The 24,122-nt window shown below is 52.4% G+C and overlaps 1 protein-coding gene across 1 annotated transcript; it reads right to left on the reverse strand.

The window, feature by feature from the left end:
• Nucleotides 1–286: 286 nt before the first annotated feature.
• LOC134017766 (receptor-type tyrosine-protein phosphatase-like N) lies at nucleotides 287–19,522 on the reverse strand. Its single transcript, XM_062457759.1, is given in 25 exon segments — nucleotides 287–507; nucleotides 844–942; nucleotides 1,147–1,220; nucleotides 2,408–2,472; nucleotides 2,809–2,862; nucleotides 3,519–3,685; nucleotides 5,553–5,672; nucleotides 6,094–6,171; nucleotides 6,313–6,386; nucleotides 6,790–6,937; nucleotides 7,073–7,303; nucleotides 7,500–7,709; nucleotides 8,413–8,477; nucleotides 8,924–9,003; nucleotides 9,114–9,200; nucleotides 9,601–9,842; nucleotides 9,960–10,000; nucleotides 10,072–10,203; nucleotides 10,316–10,793; nucleotides 13,053–13,153; nucleotides 13,156–13,199; nucleotides 13,686–13,806; nucleotides 14,087–14,197; nucleotides 15,912–15,962; nucleotides 19,389–19,522. Coding segments are annotated over 24 exon segments (2,922 nt in total). The 5' UTR covers nucleotides 19,465–19,522; the 3' UTR covers nucleotides 287–507; nucleotides 844–870.
• Nucleotides 19,523–24,122: the final 4,600 nt, after the last annotated feature.

Genomic DNA, 24,122 nt, shown 5'->3' on the forward strand with positions numbered 1-24,122 from the left:
CTTGAGGCCGCCACTCGCCCCCTGACGCGCGTAGCCTCATCCACTCTGGCCCTCATCCAGCATCATCCCTGGGTCACATTAACCTGCTGTGTGCCCCGAAGCCTATCCTTCACTTGCCTCTAGTCAGACAGGACAGCTGGTCTGGAGGGGGAGGTAGGGGGAGGTAGGGGGGTGTAGGGGTGCGTAGGGAGGTATAGGGAAGGTAGGAGGTGTAGGGAGGTATTGGGAAGGTAGGGGGTGTAGGGGAGGTGTAGGGAAGGTAGGAGGTGTAGGGGAGGTATAGGGGAGGTAGGGGGTGTAGGGGGTGTAGGGGAGGTGTAGGGAGGTATAGGGGAGGTAGGGGGTGTAGGGGAGGTGTAGGAAGGTATAGGGGAGGTAGGGGGTGTAGGGGAGGTGTAGACTGGTCTGGGGAGGTGTAGGGTGGGTTATAGCCTAGTCAGAGTGTTGTGAAGGAGGGGTTGTGTGTGTAAGGTGTGTGTGTGTGTGTAGGGTGGTTGTGTGTGTAAGGTGTGTGTGTGTGTGTGTAGGGTGTGTGTGTGTGTAGGGGTGTGTGTAAGGTGTGATTGTGTGTGTGTGTGTGTGTGTAGGGGTGTGTGTAAGGTGTGTGTGTGTGTGTGTAGGGGTGTGTGTAAGGTGTGTGTGTGTGTGTAGGGGTGTGTGTAAGGTGTGGTTGTGTGTGTAGGGGTGTGTGTAAGGTGTGGTTGTGTGTGTAGGGGTGTGTGTAAGGTGTGTGTGTGTGTGTGTGTGTAGGGGTGTGTGTAAGGTGTGTGTGTGTTTGTAGGGGTGTGTGTAAGGTGTGGTTGTGTGTGTAGGGGTGTGTGTAAGGTGTGGTTGTGTGTGTAGGGTGGTCAGAGAGGGAGCTGTAGGTCTCTACTGAGGCAGGGCCTTCAGGATGGCGTTGACCTCCTCAGCTACGGCTGTCAGGGCAAACTCAAACTGGTCCTGGAGACACAGGAGGAGACGGCTGTTACACACACACACACACACACACACACACACATTGTATATACACACAACACACACATAAATACACAAGAATGACACACCCAACATACAGTACATGCACACACAGACATACACACCTACACAAAAGACTCACGCATACACACACACGTAATCCCAGATACAGCATGGTAGAGATGGTACCTTGGTGTGCACCAGACTGGGCCTCTGGTCTCTAATGTGCTCCAGTGTTGCAGCGATGTCAATCTCCTTTACCCCTGAGGACACGCCAACACACATGCACACAACCACAGGTTATAGCACCTCTATGTCACCACACAACCACAGGTTATAGCACCTCTATGTCACCACAAAAACCACAGGTTATAGCACCTCTATGTCACCACACAACCACAGGTTATAGCACCTCTATGTCACCACACAACCACAGGTTATAGCGCGTCTATGTCACCACACAACCACAGGTTATAGCACCTCTATGTCACCACACAACCACAGGTTATACCTCTATGTCACCACACAACTACAGGTTATAGCACCTCTATGTCACCACACAACTACAGGTTATAGCACCTCTATGTCACCACACAACCACAGGTTATAGCACCTCTATGACACCACACAACCACAGGTTATAGCACCTCTATGTCACCACACAACCACAGGTTATAGCACCTCTATGTCACCACACAACCACAGGTTATAGCACCTCTATGTCACCACACAACCACAGGTTATAGCGCCTCTATGTCACCACACAACCACAAGTTATAGCACCTCTATTCAGATGTCAGCCACGAGTCAGGTGGCTGAGCGGTTAGGGAATCGGGCTAGTAATCCAAAGGTTGCCAGTTCGATTCCCGGCCGTGTCAATTGACGTTGTGTCCTTGGGCAAGGCACTTCACCCTACTTGCCTCAGGGGAACTGTCCCTGTTCTTACTGTAAGTCGCTCTGGATAAGAGCGTCTGCTAAATGACTAAATGACTAAATGTACCCTCCTCTATGTCACCACACAACCACAGGTTATAGCACCTCTAGGTCACCACATAACCACTTATATACTCCCTATGTCAATGCCTACCAATTGTCCACTTCAGGGCCGGCGTTTGCTAAAGGGGAACTAGGCAGCCGCCTAGGGCGCCATGAAGAGGGGGGCGCCAAATACCAAAGTGCGTCCATTAATTAACCGTCCCGCACCAGCAGCAGAGGGCGCCGAGGCAGGGTGGGGTCTCTCCGATTTGCGCTCCCGGGGGGGGGGGGGAAGGCAAAATCTTACTCAATTTTAGAAACCAGTTTGCTGCTTAAACCATAAAGGTTGATTGTTGTCACCATAGTAAAATGTTTTTATAAAAAATGAAGTAAGGTTAAAACTGTTTCATCACCCGAAGATAAAATTGCCGTGGAACTCATGGAACAGTTCCACGAGATCTCCTCTCTTTCTCACCTTTGGCCATGCGGTTCAGGACCATATCTATCAGGATGTAGGTTCCAGTTCTGCCAGTGCCGTCGCTGTGGAACACACAGAGAACACACAGAGAGCGTCTCCCATCAGATGGTGCTCTGGACAACTACACAAACCAGACATATTCCTGACAGGCACAGCTGACCGTCAAAGCACTATTTGGAATCATCCCAATCGCTCATCTGTGCTTGACTGCTTTTGTCTGGCACGGTGTATTTAATAAGCTACCCCCCCCCCCAGCACAGTCTGGCCAGACCCAAGTAACTGAAAAGATTTCAGACAGCACACACGGTTGGGTGGGTCTGCTCTCAAAGGCGAGAGAGAGAGGCGCAGGGTGAGCAGGAAGTTGACGTTCCCATGGAAACCTGAGGGGAGGGGCTTACCTGCAGTGGACAATGATGGGACAGGAGCGACCACGGTAGCACTTATTCACCTTCCTGCACAGGAGGGGAGGAAGAGGAGGAGAGGAGGAGGAAGTGAGAGGAGATGGAGAGAAGGGTCCGAATGAGGAAGGAGGAGAGGAGACAGAGAAAGCAAAAAAACATTACACAATGGACGCTAGCTGAACTGCAGCTAGCATGGGGGTGTGACAGTGCCGGTGTGTAGAGGCCCAGACAACCCCCTCTGAGGAAGGGAGAAAGGGGGGGGTTGGGGGAGGGGGAGAGAAAAAGAGGAGAGGAGAAGAAGAGATGAGAGCTAGTCCGTGCTGTGCTGTTCCTGCTGCAGTCACACCTGCCAATAATCATTTTTGTGACTATGCAACTGGACCCAGACTACTAGCTGCAAATCACAAAAATGACACTGGGAGATGTACGAACCCTTTGACCCCCACGGTCCCCCACGATCCCGACAGAGTAGGAGGGAGGGGAAGGAAGGGAGGGAGGGAGGCAGTCAGAGGGGTGCACAAGCCCTCTAGAACACCCTGGAGCCCTCTACACAGAGAGGTAGAGAGACCAGGGAGAGAAACAGGGAGGAAGGGGAGAGACACAGCCTAGAGAGATCAGGGAGAGAAAAAGAGGGAGGGGAGAGAGACCAGCGATGAACGACAGAGAGGACCAGGCTGCCCCCAGGGGTGTCAGTGTGCCTGCAGTACCTGCGGAAGTCCAGCAGGGGGCGGGTGGAGGTGGGGATGCCACTGGCAGGCCAGCTGAGCAGGTGGAACTGGGTCAGCGTTCTGGTCTCCTGGGTCTGCACGTTCTTCAGGTAGAAACTACGCACCAGGAAGTCCTTACACCAGATGTGCTCCGACACCAGGTTCACCTGAGGGACGAGGTCAAGGTTGGATGGTTAGGAGGGACAGGGACTGTCGGGTTGGTAAGGACAGGGTGTGTACAGGGTCAGACGGTTGGTAAGGACAGGGTGTGTACAGGGTCAGACGGTTGGTAAGGACAGGGTGTGGACAGGGTCAGACGGTTGGTAAGGACAGGGTGTGGACAGGGTCAGACGGTTGGTAAGGACAGGGTGTGGACAGGGTCAGACGGTTGGTAAGGACAGGGTGTGGACAGGGTCAGACGGTTGGTAAGGACAGGGTGTGGACAGGGTCAGACGGTTGGTAAGGACAGGGTGTGTACAGGGTCAGATGGTTGGTAAGGACAGGGTGTGGACAGGGTCAGACGGTTGGTAAGGACAGGGTGTGGACAGGGTCAGACGGTTGGTAAGGACAGGGTGTGTACAGGGTCAGACGGTTGGTAAGGACAGGGTGTGAACAGGGTCAGACGGTTGGTAAGGACAGGGTGTGGACAGGGTCAGACGGTTGGTAAGGACAGAGTGTGAACAGGGTCAGACGGTTGGTAAGGACAGGGTGTGGACAGGGTCAGACGGTTGGTAAGGACAGGGTGTGGACAGGGTCAGACGGTTGGTAAGGACAGGGTGTGGACAGGGTCAGACGGTTGGTAAGGACAGGGTGTGGACACGACCAAACATTCCTAGTTTACAGCTGAATAGAAGGTAGACGCTGGGAGTTATAATTATAGTTAGGGTACAAGGTACGGCTTCGTGTTATTAAGAGATGTGTTCTAGACTGAGGTTTGGACCAGGGTACAGGGACAGGGTACAGGGTCCAAGTCCAGGGTTATGGGTACTAAGAGATGTTGGAGGTCAGGGTTACGGGTGAGGGGTTAGTAACTGACCTCATAGATGTGGTTAGGGGTGAGGGGTTAGTAACTGACCTCATAGATGTGGTTAGGGGTGAGGGGTCAGGGGTTAGTTACTGACCTCATAGATGTGGTTACGGGTGAGGGGTCAGGGGTTAGTAACTGACCTCATAGATGTGGTTAGGGGTGAGGGGTCAGGGGTTAGTTACTGACCTCATAGATGTGGTTAGGGGTGAGGGGTCAGGGGTTAGTAACTGACCTCATAGATGTGGTTAGGGGTGAGGGGTCAGGGGTTAGTTACTGACCTCATAGATGTGGTTAGGGGTGAGGGGTCAGGGGTTAGTTACTGACCTCATAGATGTGGTTAGGGGTGAGGGGTCAGGGGTTAGTTACTGACCTCATAGATGTGGTTAGGGGTGAGGGGTCAGGGGTTAGTTACTGACCTCATAGATGTGGTTAGGGGTGAGGGGTCAGGGGTTAGTTACTGACCTCATAGATGTGGTTAGGGGTGAGGGGTCAGGGGTTAGTTACTGACCTCATAGATGTGGTTAGGGGTGAGGGGTCAGGGGTTAGTTACTGACCTCATAGATGTGGTTAGGGGTGAGGGGTCAGGGGTTAGTAACTGACCTCATAGATGTGGTTAGGGGTGAGGGGTCAGGGGTTAGTTACTGACCTCATAGATGTGGTTAGGGGTGAGGGGTCAGGGGTTAGTTACTGACCTCATAGATGTGGTTAGGGGTGAGGGGTCAGGGGTTAGTTACTGACCTCATAGATGTGGTTAGGGGTGAGGGGTCAGGGGTTAGTTACTGACCTCATAGATGTGGTTACGGGTGAGGGGTCAGGGGTTAGTAACTGACCTCATAGATGTGGTTAGGGGTGAGGGGTCAGGGGTTAGTTACTGACCTCATAGATGTGGTTAGGGGTGAGGGGTCAGGGGTTAGTTACTGACCTCATAGATGTGGTTAGGGGTGAGGGGTCAGGGGTTAGTTACTGACCTCATAGATGTGGTTAGGGGTGAGGGGTTAGTTACTGACCTCATAGATGTGGTAGAGGGAGGAGCCTTCGTCAGGCCAGTAGCGCTCACACTGTTTCTCTCCATCCTCCACCAGAGCAGTCATCATCACGATCACCGTACAACCATTCTCCCACACCATCTACACATGCGTCAACAACATCACCACCATTACCATCACCACCACCACCCCCATCATCATTATCACCAACATCATTCTCAACATCACCACCATTACCATCACCACCACCACCCCATCATCATTATCACCAACATCATTATCAACATCACCACCATTATCATTATCAACATCATTATCATCAACATCACCATCATCATCATAATCGTCGTCATCATCATCGTAATCTTAATCCTAATCCTCATCATCAACATTATCCTCCTCATCTTCATCGTCAACATCCTTATCTTCATCATCAAAATCCTAATCCTCATCATCAACATTATCATCCTCATCCTACTGATCATCCTACTGATCCTCATCATCACACTGTGTGCTGCACGCTGTGTGCTACACGCTGTGTGCTGCACGCCTGCCCTCTGACCTGCCAGAAGTCCGGGATGGTGTGAGCCTGCGGTCCCTGAGTGGCGATGTAGGCGGGCAGGCGAGGGTCGTGGTCGATCTGGGGAGAGAGAGGGGCCGTCACTGTCAACACATGACATCAGAGGCAAGCAGCCAGTCAGAGAGCCGGCACCATGGGGAGACGTGGCGACAGTTTCCGTGGCAACAGGGAGTATTTCTAAGTGTGTGTGTGAGGCCTTACAATGGTGCTGGCGTTGATGTAGTCTTCCTTAGTCGAGTTCTGGTCCACCTTCAGTTTCACCCGCGAGTGGTCGTCTGGAACACACGATCAACACAGTCAATACTGCACTGATAACACTACAGCTCATCTCAGTCACTAAAACACTGATATCATACAACCTTCACTATGGAAACACATCATATGCTGTAGCACATTGCTGGGCCAATAGGAGCCCCGGGGAGAGAATGTGGGGGGGGCAGAAGTAAGAAGGGGGAAGACAGGGTGGAGGAGGAGAGAAAGAGGGGGAAGATGGACAGAGAGGCGGGTAGAGGGAGAGTAGAGAAGGGCGGAGGGGGAGAGAGAGGGGAGAAGGGAAAGGGAGGAAGGGACAGAGTCAGAAGGAGAGAGAGAGAGAGAGAGAGAGAGAGAGAGAGAGAGAGAGAGAGAGAGAGAGAGAGAGAGAGAGAGAGAGAGAGAGAGAGAGAGAGGAGGACTCACAGGGAACAAAGTCATGGTTGCGGTTCTTGTCCATGTTCTCCAGGCTGTGAGCCAGGGAGACGGCGCTGGGCTCGGCCTGGTAGGAGCACAGGGCCTCCCACTCCTTCTGCAAGCGGTCCTTGTTCTTCAAGTGGTCCTCCATGTACGCCTGTTACCACGGAGACACCGCCTCGTCACCACGGAGACATGCGCTCGCTACCGTAGAGAAACATTTGCGTAGCCACAGTGGTAATCGTCGGGGAATAGGGAGGTGTGTTTCCCGGGGTCACGTGACCCAACTCACCAGGATCATGTGACCGGTGGAGATGTCCATGTTGGACTGGGCGGGCTCCTCGCTCCAGGAGGGGGTGGAGCTATGGGAGGAGGGGCTGTGCTGGGGCCCGTCGCTGAACTGAGATGACACACTGCTGACCCTGGAGGTGTCCGTGCCCCTCCGGCCCCCCGCCCCCGCCACCGACCCCGTCTCCCCGCGACCCACAGACGACTTGGCAGCCATGTGTTGCCGACACAACTCCTGAGGACACGCACACACATACACACACACCACACACATACACACACACCACACACATGTACACACACACCCCACACATGCACACACAAGTCAGTGATGGAAGATAAGAGAGATGGTTGAAGTTAACCCATCAACAGGTAAGGCTGGGATCCTGACCAATCACAGCCCAGTACAGTCCAGGTCTGGCCCCTCCTACCTGGTAGTCAAAGTGTGTCTCGGCCCCGCCCTCGGGCCCCAGGCCCAGCTTCCCATTGGCCAGCTGCTGGGTGTGGTGTCTGAGGCAGGCGACGGCCATCGCCACCACCAAGACTCCTACCACGCACGCCATGGCAACCAGGGTCAACACCACGCTGCTGGAGCCCTCACTCACCGGCGTAGCCTGGGGCAACCCCCGAGCATCACTCCTCTGGTGGGGTAGAGGGGGGGGGGGGTCACAGGGGTCTGCTTATGGAGCCTGCTCAACTGTTCTGCTCTGCATCCCTCCCTTCTCCCTATCTGCCCACTCCTCCTCCCTCCCTCCCTCCCACCCTCCCACCCTCCCACCCTCTCTCTCTCTCTCTCTCTCTCTCTCTCTCCTCTCTCTCTCTCTCTCTCTCTCTCTCTCTCTCTCTCTCTCTCTCTCCCTCCCTCCCTCCCTCCCTCCCTCTCTCTCTCTCTCTCTCTCTCTCTCCCATTTGTTTGTGTAAACAAGGAGGATGTAAACACCATCCCCATCTACTAATTACCCTGGCAATGCTCTCATGTTCACACACACAAATACACACCCAGACACATTGGCATGTAAACAATTAGAAAGAGCCCCCTTGTAGAGATGGGTTAATTACTCTGCAGAAAACCACTCATAGAGGGAGAGAGAGGGAGAGAAAATAAAAGAGGTTGCCATGGTGTCTGGAAGGCTCAATGGGGGAGGGCAGCAGGCTGCCATGGCAACAGGAGAATGCTCAGTGTAATGTGCAGTCGCCATGACGAGAGATCAAGAAGTCTTCCTTAGCAGAAGCCTGAGAGACAGAGAGGCAGCTGGGAGCTAATGCTACTGCGAAGTGTGTGTGTGCGCGTGTTTGTGTGTGTGTGTACGTGTGTGTGTGTGTGTGTGTTGAGGCTAGGGTTACCTCTCCAACACCAGTCTGGATAATCTTCAGGCTAGTCTCTGACTCCAGGAAGGTTTTTTCAGACACTGAGGAAACAAAAGAAACACATAAAACGCTTCAGATGAATACAAAAATTGAGTTTCTGCTGGAGGCTTCGAGCTGTCGTCACCATGGTGACAGGAGAGCATGATGAAGGGGGGGAGGGGGGTCTGCCGCCCCTGACAGAGTGACCTACAGACTCAACAGGGGGGCTGACAAACACTTAGCCTGTGTGTGTGTGCCAGAGTGTACAGGGGTGTGTGTACATGTGTGGGTGGGTGTGTCTGTGTGTGTGTGTGTGTGTGCATACAAGTGTGTGTGTGGCTATACAGTTGCGCATTTGTGTGTAAATGTGTGTGAGTGTGTATGAATACAAGTGTGTGAATGTGTGTGTGTGTGAATGCAGGTAAGTGTGTGTGTGTGTGTATGAATGCAGGTGTGTGAATGTGTGCGTGTGTGAATGCAGGTAAGTGTGTGTGTGTGTGTGTCTCACCAGCCTTCTCAGCGACGTCTGCTGCACTCAAGTTCTGAGCGTTCTGACGAATCCGAAAGGTCAGGGCCGGACCTACAACACTGGAACACAGAGACAGATTACACACATACACACACACATACACACTCACACCTGTATACTCACACACGCACCTGTATACACACACACTGAATGACAGCAGCAGTGGTACCTGATGTTGATGAAGCTGCTTGTGGTCAGGTGGATTCTCTCAGCCAGAAGCTCCAGAAGTTTGACCCCGTCATACAGACTCAGAGGACTGCAAGAACATCAACAACATCGTCAACAACAACATCAACAACATCATCAACAACAACAACAACATCAACAGCAGCAATATCAACAACAATGTCAACTTGGCAGAAACCAATCAGCAAAATCTGCACCGACACTCCATGGAGAGAGAGGGGGGGAGGGGGGAGAGCAAGAGAGAGGAAGAGAGAGGGGGGGAGGGGGGAAAGGAAGAGAGAGGAAGAGAGAGGAAGAGAGAGGGGGGAGGGGGGAAAGGAAGAGAGAGGAAGAGAGAGGAAGAGAGAGAGGGGGGAGGAGGGAGGAAGAGAGAGGAAGAGAGAGGGGGGGAGGGGGGAGACAGAGGAAGAGAGAGGAAGAGAGAGAGGGGGGGAGGGGGGAGACAGAGGAAGAGAGAGAGGGGTTCTGACCTCTGGTTGGTCACAATGTAGCCGTACTCCTCTCCGGCCCCCCCTGGTGGCACGACGGTGACAGCGTCTCCTGAGGGCCTGTCCTTCTCTGTCCCCAGGGGGTCCTGGGGGGGCAGGGGGGCCGGGGGCAGGCTGGGGGGGACTGCTGGCTGCGGGGCAGAGGAGGCGGGGGCGGGAGCTGGGGGGGCTGGGGGGCTCTCCGGCTTGCTGGGCGCTTTGTCACTGGTCTTCACCACCTGGGTCTGATGACATGACGACACATGGTTAAAGAATTGACCAGTAAGATGTGTGAAACAGCATGTCAGCATCCAGTGTGTGTGTGTGTGTATGTGTATGTGTGTGTGTATGTGTGTGTGTACCTCCTTCAGTGTGACCAGGTCTTTCTCCAGAGGACCGGATCCTGAAAATAAATAAACAATCTTCAGATATCAGCTCAGTTTCAAGCCAACGCTGACCCCTGACCCTGTCTACCTGTCTTGTCCAGCTCCTCTGCCTGCAGGAGTTGCAGAACCAGGGCCAGTCTGTACAGCTGCTGGGGGCTCAGGTCTCTGGGGTCAACTCCATACCTCTCCAGCACCACCCACATCCTCTGTAGCAGGCCGTCTGCACACACACACACACACACACACACACACACAAAGGGGTGAGCACATCATCAGTGAGCGTACAGCTCTCTTATCTCTACAGGACAGAGTCTCACTGGGGGTATACTCACCATCTATCCCAGACAGGGAGCTATAATCCTGGGAAACCTTCTTCCTGTGCTGCTTGGCAGAGGCAGCATGGGCCTGGGCTTGAGCCTGGGCCTGGACTTGAGCCTGGGCCTGGGCTTGGGCCTGGGCCTGGGCTTGGGCCTGGGCTTGAGCCTGGGCTTGAGCCTGGGCTTGAGCCTGGGCTTGGGCCTGGGCTTGAGCCTGGGCTTGGGCTTGAGCCTGGGCCTGGGCTAAATAGTCCTCCAGATAGGCTCCTGGTAGATCCACCTCCAGGTCCTGGTAGTAGGGCCCAGCCGCCCCCTGCTGGTGATAGGATGACTGGCCAGGGTCAGGGGAGGAGGCCAGGTAGTGAGAGATGACGTCCTTAAGGACCTGGCGGTCCCTCTCCCTCTGATTGGCCTGGGACCTGGACGGTGGGCGGGGATAAGCCCCTCCTTCAATGGGATGAAGGGATCTCTCAAGGTCATCCTGGTATCTGTGCTGTAATATAGACAACAGTCTGTGTCAATCCTCCAAAGAGCCAACATAATTCACCAACCATTCAGCGAATGAGTGTATCCATCGAGCGGTGGGCGCCTGGGTCCCAGGGGAGAGAGGAGGCATGTAAATGGTGGTAGGCGCCAGGGGAGAGAGGGGGTATATACCTGGTGGTAGGCGCCAGGGGAGAGAGGGGGTATGTACCTGGTGGTAGGCGCCCAGGGGAGAGAGGGGGTATTTACCTGGTGGTAGGCGCCAGGGGAGAGAGGGGGTATATACCTGGTGGTAGGCGCCAGGGGAGAGAGGGGGTATATACCTGGTGGTAGGCGCCCAGGGGAGAGAGGGGGTATGTACCTGGTGGTAGGCGCCAGGGGAGAGAGGGGGTATATACCTGGTGGTAGGCGCCAGGGGAGAGAGGGGGTATATACCTGGTGGTAGGCGCCCAGGGGAGAGAGGGGGTATGTACCTGGTGGTAGGCGCCAGGGGAGAGAGGGGGTATATACCTGGTGGTAGGCGCCAGGGGAGAGAGGGGGTATGTACCTGGTGGTAGGCGCCCAGGGGAGAGAGGGGGTATATACCTGGTGGTAGGCGCCCAGGGGAGAGAGGGGGTATATACCTGGTGGTAGGCGCCCAGGGGAGAGAGGGGGTATGTACCTGGTGGTAGGCGCCAGGGGAGAGAGGGGGTATATACCTGGTGGTAGGCGCCAGGGGAGAGAGGGGGTATGTACCTGGTGGTAGGCGCCAGGGGAGAGAGGGGGGTATGTACCTGGTGGTAGGCGCCAGGGGAGAGAGGGGGTATATACCTGGTGGTAGGCGCCAGGGGAGAGAGGGGGTATATACCTGGTGGTAGGCGCCAGGGGAGAGAGGGGGTATGTACCTGGTGGTAGGCGCCCAGGGGAGAGAGGGGGTATATACCTGGTGGTAGGCGCCCAGGGGAGAGAGGGGGTATGTACCTGGTGGTAGGCGCCCAGGGGAGAGAGGGGGTATATACCTGGTGGTAGGCGCCAGGGGAGAGAGGGGGTATATACCTGGTGGTAGGCGCCAGGGGAGAGAGGGGGTATATACCTGGTGGTAGGCGCCAGGGGAGAGAGGGGGTATATACCTGGTGGTAGGCGCCAGGGGAGAGAGGGGGTATATACCTGGTGGTAGGCGCCCAGGGAGAGAGGGGGTATGTACCTGGTGGTAGGCGCCAGGGGAGAGAGGGGGTATATACCTGGTGGTAGGCGCCAGGGGAGAGAGGGGGTATATACCTGGTGGTAGGCGCCCAGGGGAGAGAGGGGGTATATACCTGGTGGTAGGCGCCCAGGGGAGAGAGGGGGGTATGTACCTGGTGGTAGGCGCCCAGGGGAGAGAGGGGGTATGTACCTGGTGGTAGGCGCCAGGGGAGAGAGGGGGTATATACCTGGTGGTAGGCGCCCAGGGGAGAGAGGGGGTATATACCTGGTGGTAGGCGCCAGGGGAGAGAGGGGGTATGTACCTGGTGGTAGGCGCCCAGGGGAGAGAGGGGGTATATACCTGGTGGTAGGCGCCCAGGGGAGAGAGGGGGTATATACCTGGTGGTAGGCGCCCAGGGGAGAGAGGGGGTATGTACCTGGTGGTAGGCGCCCAGGGGAGAGAGGGGGTATGTACCTGGTGGTAGGCGCCAGGGGAGAGAGGGGGGTATATACCTGGTGGTAGGCGCCAGGGGAGAGAGGGGTATATACCTGGTGGTAGGCGCCAGGGGAGAGAGGGGGGTATATACCTGGTGGTAGGCGCCAGGGGAGAGAGGGGGTATATACCTGGTGGTAGGCGCCAGGGGAGAGAGGGGGTATATACCTGGTGGTAGGCGCCAGGGGAGAGAGGGGGTATATACCTGGTGGTAGGCGCCAGGGGAGAGAGGGGGTATATACCTGGTGGTAGGCGCCAGGGAGGAGAGGGGGTATATACTGGTGGTAGGCGCCCAGGGGAGAGAGGGGGTATGTACCTGGTGGTAGGCGCCAGGGGAGAGAGGGGGTATGTACCTGGTGGTAGGCGCCCAGGGGAGAGAGGGGGTATATACCTGGTGGTAGGCGCCAGGGGAGAGAGGGGGTATATACCTGGTGGTAGGCGCCAGGGGAGAGAGGGGGTATATACCTGGTGGTAGGCGCCCAGGGGAGAGAGGGGGTATATACCTGGTGGTAGGCGCCAGGGGAGAGAGGGGGTATATACCTGGTGGTAGGCGCCAGGGGAGAGAGGGGGTATGTACCTGGTGGTAGGCGCCCAGGGGAGAGAGGGGGTATATACCTGGTGGTAGGCGTAGGGGTCCATGGGGGAGGTCTGCATGCGGAGGGCGGACTGGGGGGGGTCTACGATCATATAGTCCACGTAGTCGTCTGGGGGAGAGGGCCCGACTTGGAGCTGGGATGAGGGGCTCCTTTAGACGGGGTCTGTCTGGACCTGGACATGACACAGAGGCACTGTCACGCTCGCTGGGAGACTGAGGACACGCAGACAATGTATCTACATGTATCCATTCAGCAGGTGCTTTCATCCGAAGCAACATGCGGGGAAATCATCCATTTAGAAGTGACATAAAAAAAATCAAGGATCAGAAGGGCATCATGGTGCACAGTGTTTTGGTCCAGGAACGGTTTGAATACTCTTTACCAGGCAGTAGTGCAGAAGGCAACACCTCAGCTACCATGCAGCAACAATAATATCATAACTCCAGTGCAACAAAAGCAGTATTCCAGCCCAGTTTTTCAGCATACCACAGCACAGTGCAACAAAAACGTCTTCTGAAGTCAAACATCAAACAGTTGCGTGGGTGTCTTACACATCAGCTAGTTTTTCATTGAGGAGGATTTAAGGATAATCTCTCAATTCTCACTAGGAAAAAGGCCTCTGAGTGTGAAAAGGAAGTCCGTGGTGACTTACTGTGAGGAGGAGGATAAGGAGGAAGAGGAGGAGGGGGCCTTGGGGGAGCGTGGGGTATGGGGGACTCGACTCAGCTCTTTGGCTACAATGTACTGGGTAATGTCATCCTGCCAGGAGAGACCTACACACACACACACACACACAAGCACACACATTAAACATTGTGCATTGTGTCTCTAAGCATAAGTTAGCATATTACCATCGTAGCACGTAGCCCTGAGGCATCTTTGGGTCAATATATTGGCATGCTAGCTCACCTTGTAGCGTCATTGTATTGGGTTTTATATGTTATCGTGCTAGCTCACCTTGTAGCGTCATTGTATTGGGTTTTATATGTTAGCATGCTAGCTCACCTTGTAGCGTCATTGTATTGGGTTTTATATGTTAGCATGCTAGCTCACCTTGTAGCATGAGCTGTTTAAGAACCTCCTGCATCCTCTTCAGGACTGGAACAGACACCTGGTACTGAACCTGGTCCTGTTTAGAGCTGTGGCACTGCCCAAACAGCCCATCTGAAACAACACACACACACATACACAGGCACACATTCCCACAAAAAATAATCAAAGCTGTGATTTTGAATGCTACTGCTATGGTTATTTATACTTTTCTGGTATCACAACTGTTAAGTGTTCTGTGTGTGTGTGGCTGTGTTTGACTAGCCTTGTGGGAGACCAGAAATCCAACACAAGTAAACTAAGAAAAAACGGACCTTGAGGGAACATGTTACCCGCAACTTAAAGTGATATTTCAAGTCGGATTTAGGGCGTTTAGGATTACATAGTTAGAAATAGTGTTAGGGTTAGAATTACATAAAGGGTTTGGGCTAGGGGTTGGAGAAAACAGTTGAATGGGACTGAATTGTCAGTCCCCGCGAAGATAGCTAGACACAAAATGTGTGTGTGTGTGTTGTTACTGTTGTTCTTCAGCTGTGTGACTAGACAGGAAGCTGGAAGAAAATGAACAACCGGCGGATCGACAACAGGTTGACCACCCTATGCTATAAATACAGCATTCTACATCCAGTCTATAAAGAGACAGACTCTAAGACTCCCACACACAGGCTCCCTGTTCACACCGCCTATTGATTCTATCCGCCTTCATATGATCGAACACAGTCAAACATTGGTGCATTCCTAATCATCATTCCACCCAAACACATCGTCATCTTCCTGGGCCCTCTGCCCACTCTCAATGAGCTTGAGCTGTGTGAGAGAGCTGGAGAGGAGAGGTTATAAAAAGAAACATGTATCATCGGTCTGTAGAGGGATAGGACCTACAGCGAAACCAGCCAAGCCTCTCTTCTATTCTCCTTTCTTCTCCTTTCTTCTCCTCTCCTCCCCTCCCCTCCCCTCCCCTCCCTCCCCTCCCCTCTCCTCTCCTCTCCTCTCCTCTCCTCTCCTCCCCTCCCCTCCCCTCCCCTCCCCTCACTTCTCTTCCCCTCACTTCTCCTCTCCTCTCTTCTATTCTCTTCTCCTCTCCTCTCTTCTCCTCTCCTCTCTTCTCCTCTCTTCTCCTCTACTACTCTCCTGTCCTTTCCTGTCCTAATCCTTCTCCTTGCCTGTCTTTGATTGCTTCTGATAGTAAAGCTAGGGCTGGCTGGAGTTTAGAGCCGGGGAATGAGAAAATCATATGAAAAAAGCGATATGAAAAAAAGAAAAGGAGATAGAAAAAGAGTATCTTGCTGTGGTGCGTGTGTGTGTACGTGTGTGGGTACATAAGAGATAGGGAACTGCGTAAGCGTGTCAGTGACTCATCGGAGTGATTGTGGGGGAGTAGACCAGCTGCCATTGGCCCAGTGATGTCATCGTTGCCGGGGAGACGCTGATGTTGGGGAGGGGCTTGGATAAGGCAGAGGGGAGAGTAGCAGGTGACAGAGAGAGCTGTGTGTGTGTGTGTGCGCGCGCTTGTGTGTTTGAACATCAGTGTGAAACGTGTTGTCTCTACCTCGGATGAGGTGTGACAACACAAAGGTTCTCACCCCCAGTCCTCCACCCCTGGCCTCTCTCCCTTCCTCCCTCACTCTCTCCCTTCTACCTCCTACACAACAAGTAAATAATTCAACCGCTGTTTCATCCTGACAGGCAATGTTGTGTATGTGTTTGCAAGTGTGTGTGTGTGTTTGCAAGTGTGTGTTTGTTGGTGTATAAAAGAGAGACAAGCAAGGCCACTGGTTCACTTTGTGTGCTTGTACATGTTCTCCACCTCCGCTGCAGACATACTCACCATCTGAGCAGAACTGCTCTCTGGTACACAGCCTCCTCTCAAAGAGACAACCTGGAGAGAGAGAAAGAGAGAGCGAGAGAGAGAGAGAGAGAAGGAGAGAGAGAGAGAGAGAGAGAGAGAGAGAGAGAGAGAGAGAGAGAGAGAGAGAGAGAGAGAGAGAGAGAGAGAGAGAGAGAGAGAAGAGAGAGAGAGAGAGAGCGGAGAGAGAGAGAAGAGAAAGAGAGAAAGAGAGAGAGAGGGAGAGGGAGAGAGAGAGAAGGAGAGAGAGAGAGAGAGAGAGAGAGAGAGAGAGAGAGAGAGAGAGAGGAGAGAGAGAGAGAGAGAGAGAGAGTAGGAGGGAGAGACAGGTGTGAGTGAAGTGAGGGGGTGTATGAGGCACAGCTGGTCAAACATGCGGACACAAGCCCAACAGCCCAACCAGAAGCCAGATAGTCTGTACCATTTGGTGCTGTTCTGGAACAGAATAGTTGGTTTAGTAACGTCTCTACAATATCTACTGCCAACACTCAACAGCTCCAACAGATAACAGCTGACTACTATTGGTTGGATTGGAAACCATGTTCCGAGCAGAGAACATTTGTCTGGAGAGTCACATGGTTGTGATCACATTAGGGGTTGTGTTAGAAGGTTTGCAGCACCATCCTGTTTGACGTTCCCAGCAGGGGAAGGCCAGGGCCTGGAGCCAGGGGGGTGGGGTGGTGGAGCAGGTGTGGTAAGGTCAGGGACGGCCAGGGACCATGCCAGGGACGGCACAGCAGGGAAAACAACGATAAGGAAACAAGGCCATTGAAACAGCCTTGGGTAGAGCAGGAACTGGCCTCCGACACACACACACGCAGTAACTAACACCCAAAGTCTAGCTGTCTATACTGTACCTGCCTCACTTCCTACCTATCTGATTGTTGATCTACCTACCTGTCTTTCCTATCTGTCTGCCTGCCTATCCATCTGTCTAACCACCTCTGTCTGTCCCCTCTGTCTACCTGTCTGCCTGTCTGTCTCTCTTTCTGTCTGTCAGTCTGTCTGTTTATCTGCCGGTCTGTCTGTCAGTCTGTCTGTCTGTCTGTTTATCTGCCTGTCTGTCTGTGCATCCCAGGCCCTTGGAGGACATTGACTGACACGTATAATATCTGCGTTTGGAATCTTATCAATCAACTCAGTGTCTCTGTGACTGATGGTGTATTACAGATAGAGGAGGTAGGAGGTATGGAGAGACAACAAGCAAGACAAGTAAGGAGTACAGAACAGATACATGGAATGATGGAGGGGAGAAATGGAGGGGAGAGATGGAGAGATGGAGGGGAGGGATGGAGAGATGGAGGGGAGGGATGGAGAGATGGAGGGAGGGATGGAGAGATGGAGGGGAGGGATGGAGAGATGGAGGGGAAATATGGAGAGATGGAGGGGAGGGATGGAGAGATGGAGGGGAAAGATGGAGAGATGGAGGGGAGGGATGTAGGGAGATATGGAAGGGAGAGATGGAGGGAGAGATTAAAAAAAAGAGATGGAAAGGAGATAAGGAGGAAGAGAGATAGATGGAGAAAGATATGGAGAGAGGTGGAGGGAGTGATAGAGAGAGATGGAGAGAAATATAGAGAGAGATATGGATTGAGAGACGGAGAGAGATGGATAGAGAGATGGGGGAGGGATAGAGAGATGGAGGGGAGAGATGGAGGGGAGAGACGGAGAGAGAGCTGGAGAGAGAGATGGAGAGAGAGATGGAGAGAGATGGAGAGAGAGATGGAGAGAGAGATGGAGAGAGATGGAGAGAGAGATGGAGACATGGAGGGAGAGATGGAGGGCAGAAGTACATTTAGTGAGGAGTGTCTCTCATCTCATGAAGATGCAAACAAGCTACAGTTGTTACAGAACAATGGGAGCGTGCCTGCCCACACACACTTCAGTCCCCATGGTCTACGTATGGATGAGTGACAGGATGAAAGGACAGTGGCTATGAGTCACACCTCAAACTGAAGGCACACAGGCACACACACACACACACACACATACATTTCTGTTCACCTTGCAGAAGCATTCGGACACACAAGCATATGAAGATACAAGCGAACACAAAAGGTAACAGACTCACACTCATGGGTCACACGACCCGTGTGTGTGTGTGTGTGTGTGTGTGAATACGACACATGACTAATGTGGACCCTAACCCTTCCTCTCTATAGACAACAGGAAGCCATAGCAACAGTTATGATGAGGCGCAAGCCCTCAGCTGCCAGGGAGTGGAGTGACTTGTGCGAGCCATACAAATTTACATTGTGAGGTAAACAGCGTAGATGTGGGGGGGGGTGACGGGGGGTAGGTGACGGGTGGGGGGGGTGACGGGGGGGGGGGGGGGGGGACGTGGGGAGGGGGGAGGCAGAAACTGAGGGGATCAGATGGGATTCTGTAAGGCGGTTGGATGTTGTGACGCACGGTTTAATGGATGGAGATTGATTAGACGACAGGCTAAGGATAGCCCCATGACCCGCCACAGACGCATGTTTCACATACAAATATTACTGATCTACAAAAACATAAAGCAGGCAATTATACAAAGTGTTGTTGGCTGTAGAAACAACCCTGGAGCCTGTTTTTATGTCACTGTTAAGTATAATAACATGTACCTATTACTGTGACAGTCACATTTACATGTACTCATTTAGCAGATGCTCTTATCCAGAGCGACCTACAGTAAGTACAGAGACAGGTCATAGTTATTGTGAAAAAGTAGTACATGATTGAATAATTCACCAAGCCAGTACAGGAATTGTTGCGGCTGGGAGCTGCAGCAATAAGGGGGTTACAGTTCATCTCAATCATAAATCCCCAAATCTATTTTAGGCCTACTGTAAGCGACAGTCATCATAAGGAACTGAAGCCATGCAGATGACCATGTATTCCCTGCTTTCAGCATGGCTGCTCCCCCCTCTACCTCCATCTCTCCGTCTGACTCCTACTATCCCTCCCCCCTCTACCTCCATCTCTCCGTCGGACTCCTACTATCCCTCCCCCTCTACCTCCATCTCTCCGCCTGACTCCTACTATCCCTCCCCCTCTACCTCCATCTCTCCGCCTGACTCCTACTATCCCTCCCCCTCTACCTCCATCTCTCCGCCTGACTCCTACTATCCCTCCCCCTCTACCTCCATCTCTCCGTCTGACTCCTACTATCCCTCCCCCTCTACCTCCATCTCTCCGCCTGACTCCTCTTCCTCCTCTGATAGTCCCTCTCCCTCCCTCCCTCCATCCACCCTTCCCTCGCCCCTTTCCCGCTTCTCCTACCTCTGCTCCGTCAGTCTCACCTACAGTCTCACCCTCTACACAGCCTCCATTTCTCCCTCTATCACTGTGTTGTCTCATTCTGTTGCTCCCAGTCTCCCTCTGTTCTGTTGCTTCTCTCCTTCCATGTCCCGTCTGACTGCGTCCTCCATCGCTCCCCATCACAACAACATGCTCTCCCGACGCCTAGCTTCGTCTTACCGTATTTGCCCGACATCCCAAGCTGGTACAAGACGGTCATCAGAAACAGAGATCTCCATAGCTTAAAGTGTTGCATGATAGACAGACACCACCCAGACGCACTAATGATAACTGCTACAGGCTATAGTTTCCGTCCTGTCGGCGCGCTTGCAGTCTAGATCTTCATTATGCCTCTCCGTGCACGGAAGCGTCCGTAGCCTGCCTGTATCACTCCCAGGTGACTGAGACCTGGGCAAAGACTTAGCACTCGCTACGGGGGTTTTTCTCTAAAGCAAGGCGAAAACACGCACGACGCTGGAAAACCTGGTGAAAACCTTGAGCGGATTCGGACCAGGACTCTACTGTCTATCCGCAGTCCACCATGCGGGGACCTGCAGTGACGTCATGGACAGAGCTCCGCGAAGATGTTCGGCGCGGGAAGAGCAGGGCGTCGAAGATGACTTCCTGGGATCCATGTTACTTGTTCATGCGGATCATTCAGGCAGCTAATTCGACGCCAGTTAAACGGTACAAACACCACGTTATGTTACCTGTGTCTCTAATATGTCTAAACAGTAAACTGTAAAGTTGAGCTAAGCACTGTAGGTTATATAGTCGCTATATATAGTCACTCGTTGCACTGTCTATTTGTTTTGGTTTCTTCTTTAGAAAGGAGTTTAGATAAGATGCTTTAGAATCGTTTTTACCAAGAAGTTTATTTCATTTTTCAGTATGAGGCTAATGATTATTGAGCTCATTAAATGTTTTATTTATTTATTTTTGGGAATGATATTTTGATTTTGAGTTAACTCTTAGAATGAAGATTCGGGTGTGCAGTCTTGTTATGGGCGCATAGCCACATTATCCCTATGGAATAACAATGCCATATAACTTCAATGTGCTTCTCCTTTACACCAGAAGGTGGAAGCACAGCCCAGAGAGATGAACCACCAACACTGCTGAGGGAGAGAAGGTTCAAGATCTCAGACAGTAGAGAGAGGGGATTACGGTGTTCATTTTAGGACATCCTCAGATCTCAGACTCAAGTGTCAGACTCAAACGAAAAGGCGTCAAGTCTCAGACCAAAAGTCGTCAGACTCAGGCGAAACGGCTTCAGTCTCAGAAAAACCTCATTCTCAGACCAAACGCCGTCAAACCAAACGGCGTCAGAAAAAAACCTCTGTCATTCTCAGACAAAACGCCGTCAACGTCGACGGTTTATCTGAGACTGAAGCCGTTTCGCATGAGTCTGACGACTTTTGGTCTGAGACCTGACACCTTTTCGTTTGAGTCTGAGACTTGAGTCTGAGATCTGAGGATGTCCTAAAATGAACACCGTAGTAGAGGGGGAGGAGAGTCCTGCACGGTTTTGTTTTTTGGAACCGTACCCGAACCACGCAGGCAACTTAAATTCGTAGACCGAACCGACACCCGACATAAGGACAGATTTTCACCCGAAGATCGAACCGAATTGTTCTGAGACCCGAATCTTTACCGTTAAAAAGGAATAGATGTATTTAATTGGTTTAGACTCCAAACGTTGGCTAATATTCCTCTGATGTCCCCTAAGTATTTATTAATTGTGTGGCACTTTTTTAACATTTAACTAAGTAAGTAAGTTAGTATTCCCCCTCATAACCTTTCGTTTTATTTCATCATTTAAGTTAGACATTTTGTTAGACCCAGGCAGTGAATTATCTTTTGAAATGTAGGCTAGTAGACAGTGGATAAATTTGCTTTTTTTGGCTACGCACTCTGTCATAACGTCGTATCTGATAGACTATTAAGTATCGTGCAAATTAGAACATTAAACACATCTTGAAACATCTTGAACTTTTTTTCAAGACGTTTCCGACCCGCAATATATTAGTTCTCAATCGCAACCTGCCCCGCAAAAATAATGAATCGAAACAGGGGGGTTTAGGATGGGGTAGGTTTGGGGTGAGGGGGGGGGGGGGTGAGGGGTGCCGAGACTTGAGGGGAAATGTTTCAGGGGACGAGGCACACTTGTCCTCCAGGATGTTCAGAGATCCCAGTCATCCACGCTCACTTAGATGTTCATGTTTAGCTTCACATGTTGTTTCCTACACCCCTCAATGTAGCCTCTCTTCATTCTCAGGCCAACGGCTACACTTCATATAGCTTCATATATATCTGATTCATACAGTGTAGCTGGTCTATTAGAGGTCTACAAAACCTATGGAGTTTGGTGTTGTCCCCTGCTCAAAGGGACCAGAGCACTTCACCTGGAGGGAGCTGGTGGTGTAGCTGGGTGTCTGGTACCTGGAGAGATGCAGAGAGATGCAGCAGTTCTAACACTGTACTGCCACCTAGTGGTCAACTATGCTATGGCCCTGACCAGATCTCCAATCCCTGGTCCAAGGCTGGAGCTGTCGTACAGAATTCAGGCGGAAGCTTCTAGATGTTCTTGGTGAAATCACTGGTGCTATTCGTGTCGTGTTATGTACCCATTCTGAACAGAGATAAATGGACAGATCACATGCCCAATGTGAGAAGAACGTCTCATAAAGTTTTTTATATTACAGTGACACACAGACATGCAGAAACATTATCTCTGCTTCCCTTCCCTGTCACACCAGCATGCTTGGTGCTGGCATGGATAGGTGTGTGTGGGTGGTCGTGTGTGTGTGTGTGTTTCGGTTGCCAGGAAACAGGTTGCTGGGCCACGACGGTGTGTTTTAGATACATTTACCGCACACACGGTCTCACACACACACACACACACACAGTATCAAATTGCATGGCATGTCAAACCACATCCACCTCTGTGACTATCTCTGTCTCTCTGACTCTCTGTCTCTCTGACTCTCTGACTCGCTGCTTCACAGAACCTAGTGTAAGGATCATTTCCCAACTTGCCTGTTTCCCAACTGCCCCACATTACTCAGCATCTCAAAAAAGATACAATTTTAAATTGTATGACTTCTCACTGTATAAATAGACTGCTGGATCATTCTGAGAGCGTGTGTGGGTGCAGAGAGAGAGAGTGAGACAGCGAGAGAGGGGTGAGGATGGGGTGGGGTGGGGAGGGGAGGGGTGGCGGGAGGTATCACTGAATGTTTAGATAGCATACTCTGCCATGTGGACACTAGCATGGCCCCAGGTCTAATTTAGGCTCTAGTTAAATATTTGGAGCACAGGTCAGCTTGTGTGCATGTGTGTGTCCGTGGTTGCCAGGCAACGTTTGCCCCCCTATCCCTTCCTATAAGCGGTGCGTGTCAGAGTGAACTCTCTTTGTGATCGCAACCCCTTTGCCCTTAACCCCTCTGCCCCTTAACCCCCTTGCCCCTTCACCTCCCTGCCCCTTCACCCCCCTGCCCCAGCCTCAGCCTTGGCTCTTGCCCCTCCACCACTTCCAGTCCTGCCATTCCCACAGCTCAAATCTCCACGCCATCTCCATGGGATATATTAACCAGGGGAACTCCAGTCAAACAGCCGCATCTATCATCGCTCTGCGTCCTCTCTCTGCCTCTGCCTCCTCTCTCTGTCTCTGCCTCCTCTCTCTGCCTCTGCTTCTGCTTCCTCTCTTTGTGTTTGCCTGCCTCCTCTCTCTGCCTCTGCCTCCTCTCTCTGTCTCTGCCTCCTATCTCTGTTTCTGCCTCCTCTCTTTGTCTCTGCCTCTGCCTCCTTACTCTGCCTCTGCCTCCTCTCTCTGTCTCTGCCTCCTCTCTTTGTCTCTGCCTCTGCCTCCTCTCTCTGTCTCTGCCTCCTCTCTTTGTCTCTGCCTCTACCTCCTCTCTCTGTCTCTGCCTCCTCTCTCTGCCTCTACCTCCTCTCTCTGCCTCCACCAGGAGACTGTCACCCTGAACGGTAACACTCACACTGTACAGGGGACCCCCTGAGCAGGGAAAGTCCAGGTTGATACCCCATATCGTCACACTGAAGTCATAACAGCTAACATACTATGTTAAATGCCATGTGTGCTTGTGTGTGAGTGTGTCTGTCTGTGTGTGTGTGTGTGTTTAAGTGTGTGTGTGTTTTGCAAGCTTGTGCAAGAGTCAACAAACACAGTAGGGGGTTGATTTAACTACTGTCTGTGTGTGTGTGTGTGTGTGTGTGTCCGTGCATGTTTAAGTATCACAGCTCAGCTGGTCATCACACCTCCCCTGGCCTTAGGAAGCAATTTTTATTTCAGGGCCAGGCTTAGTTAGCAAAATGAAGCGTGTGGAAATCATGGTTTCTATTTTTAGCTTTTACCGTGCAGTTGTCGTGTATAGTGTCGGTTTACACAGCAGTGTCAGAGGAGTGAAAGGGGGAGGAAAGGGGGAGGAAGGGGGGGATGAGAAAGGGAGAGGAAGAAGGGAGCAGATAGATGAAAGGGGACAACGGGAGAGTTTCCCAAATGTGACGAGGGGAGGGCTGACCAGGGGTCCGTGTCTGCTCGCTCTGCCGCAGTGGGTCCCGGAAGAAAAACTCTCAAAACCTTATCTCCTCGCACATCCACTCTGGTTCCCATGAGCCTCAGGGGAACCAGGATGGGGGTTTCGATGTGAAGGCTAAGAATAGCGGTGACACCAGCAGCTGAGCGCTAACACGCACACACACGTTTTGGCGTTTACAAAGTGTAACGTGAGGATGGGTTACACACAGGAATAATCCAGTGATCACGGTTTTGTGGTCGTCTTAGATTGCCAGGTCTGGCTCCTGGAAGCACCTTATCCCGGGCACTCTTGTGGTGGCTGTGTAGTGTTAGGGGTAGCTGTGTTAGAGATAGCTGTGTTAGGGGTACCTGTG

This window comes from Osmerus eperlanus, chromosome 3 (assembly GCF_963692335.1).
Source record: "Osmerus eperlanus chromosome 3, fOsmEpe2.1, whole genome shotgun sequence".
Lineage (NCBI taxonomy): Eukaryota > Metazoa > Chordata > Actinopteri > Osmeriformes > Osmeridae > Osmerus > Osmerus eperlanus.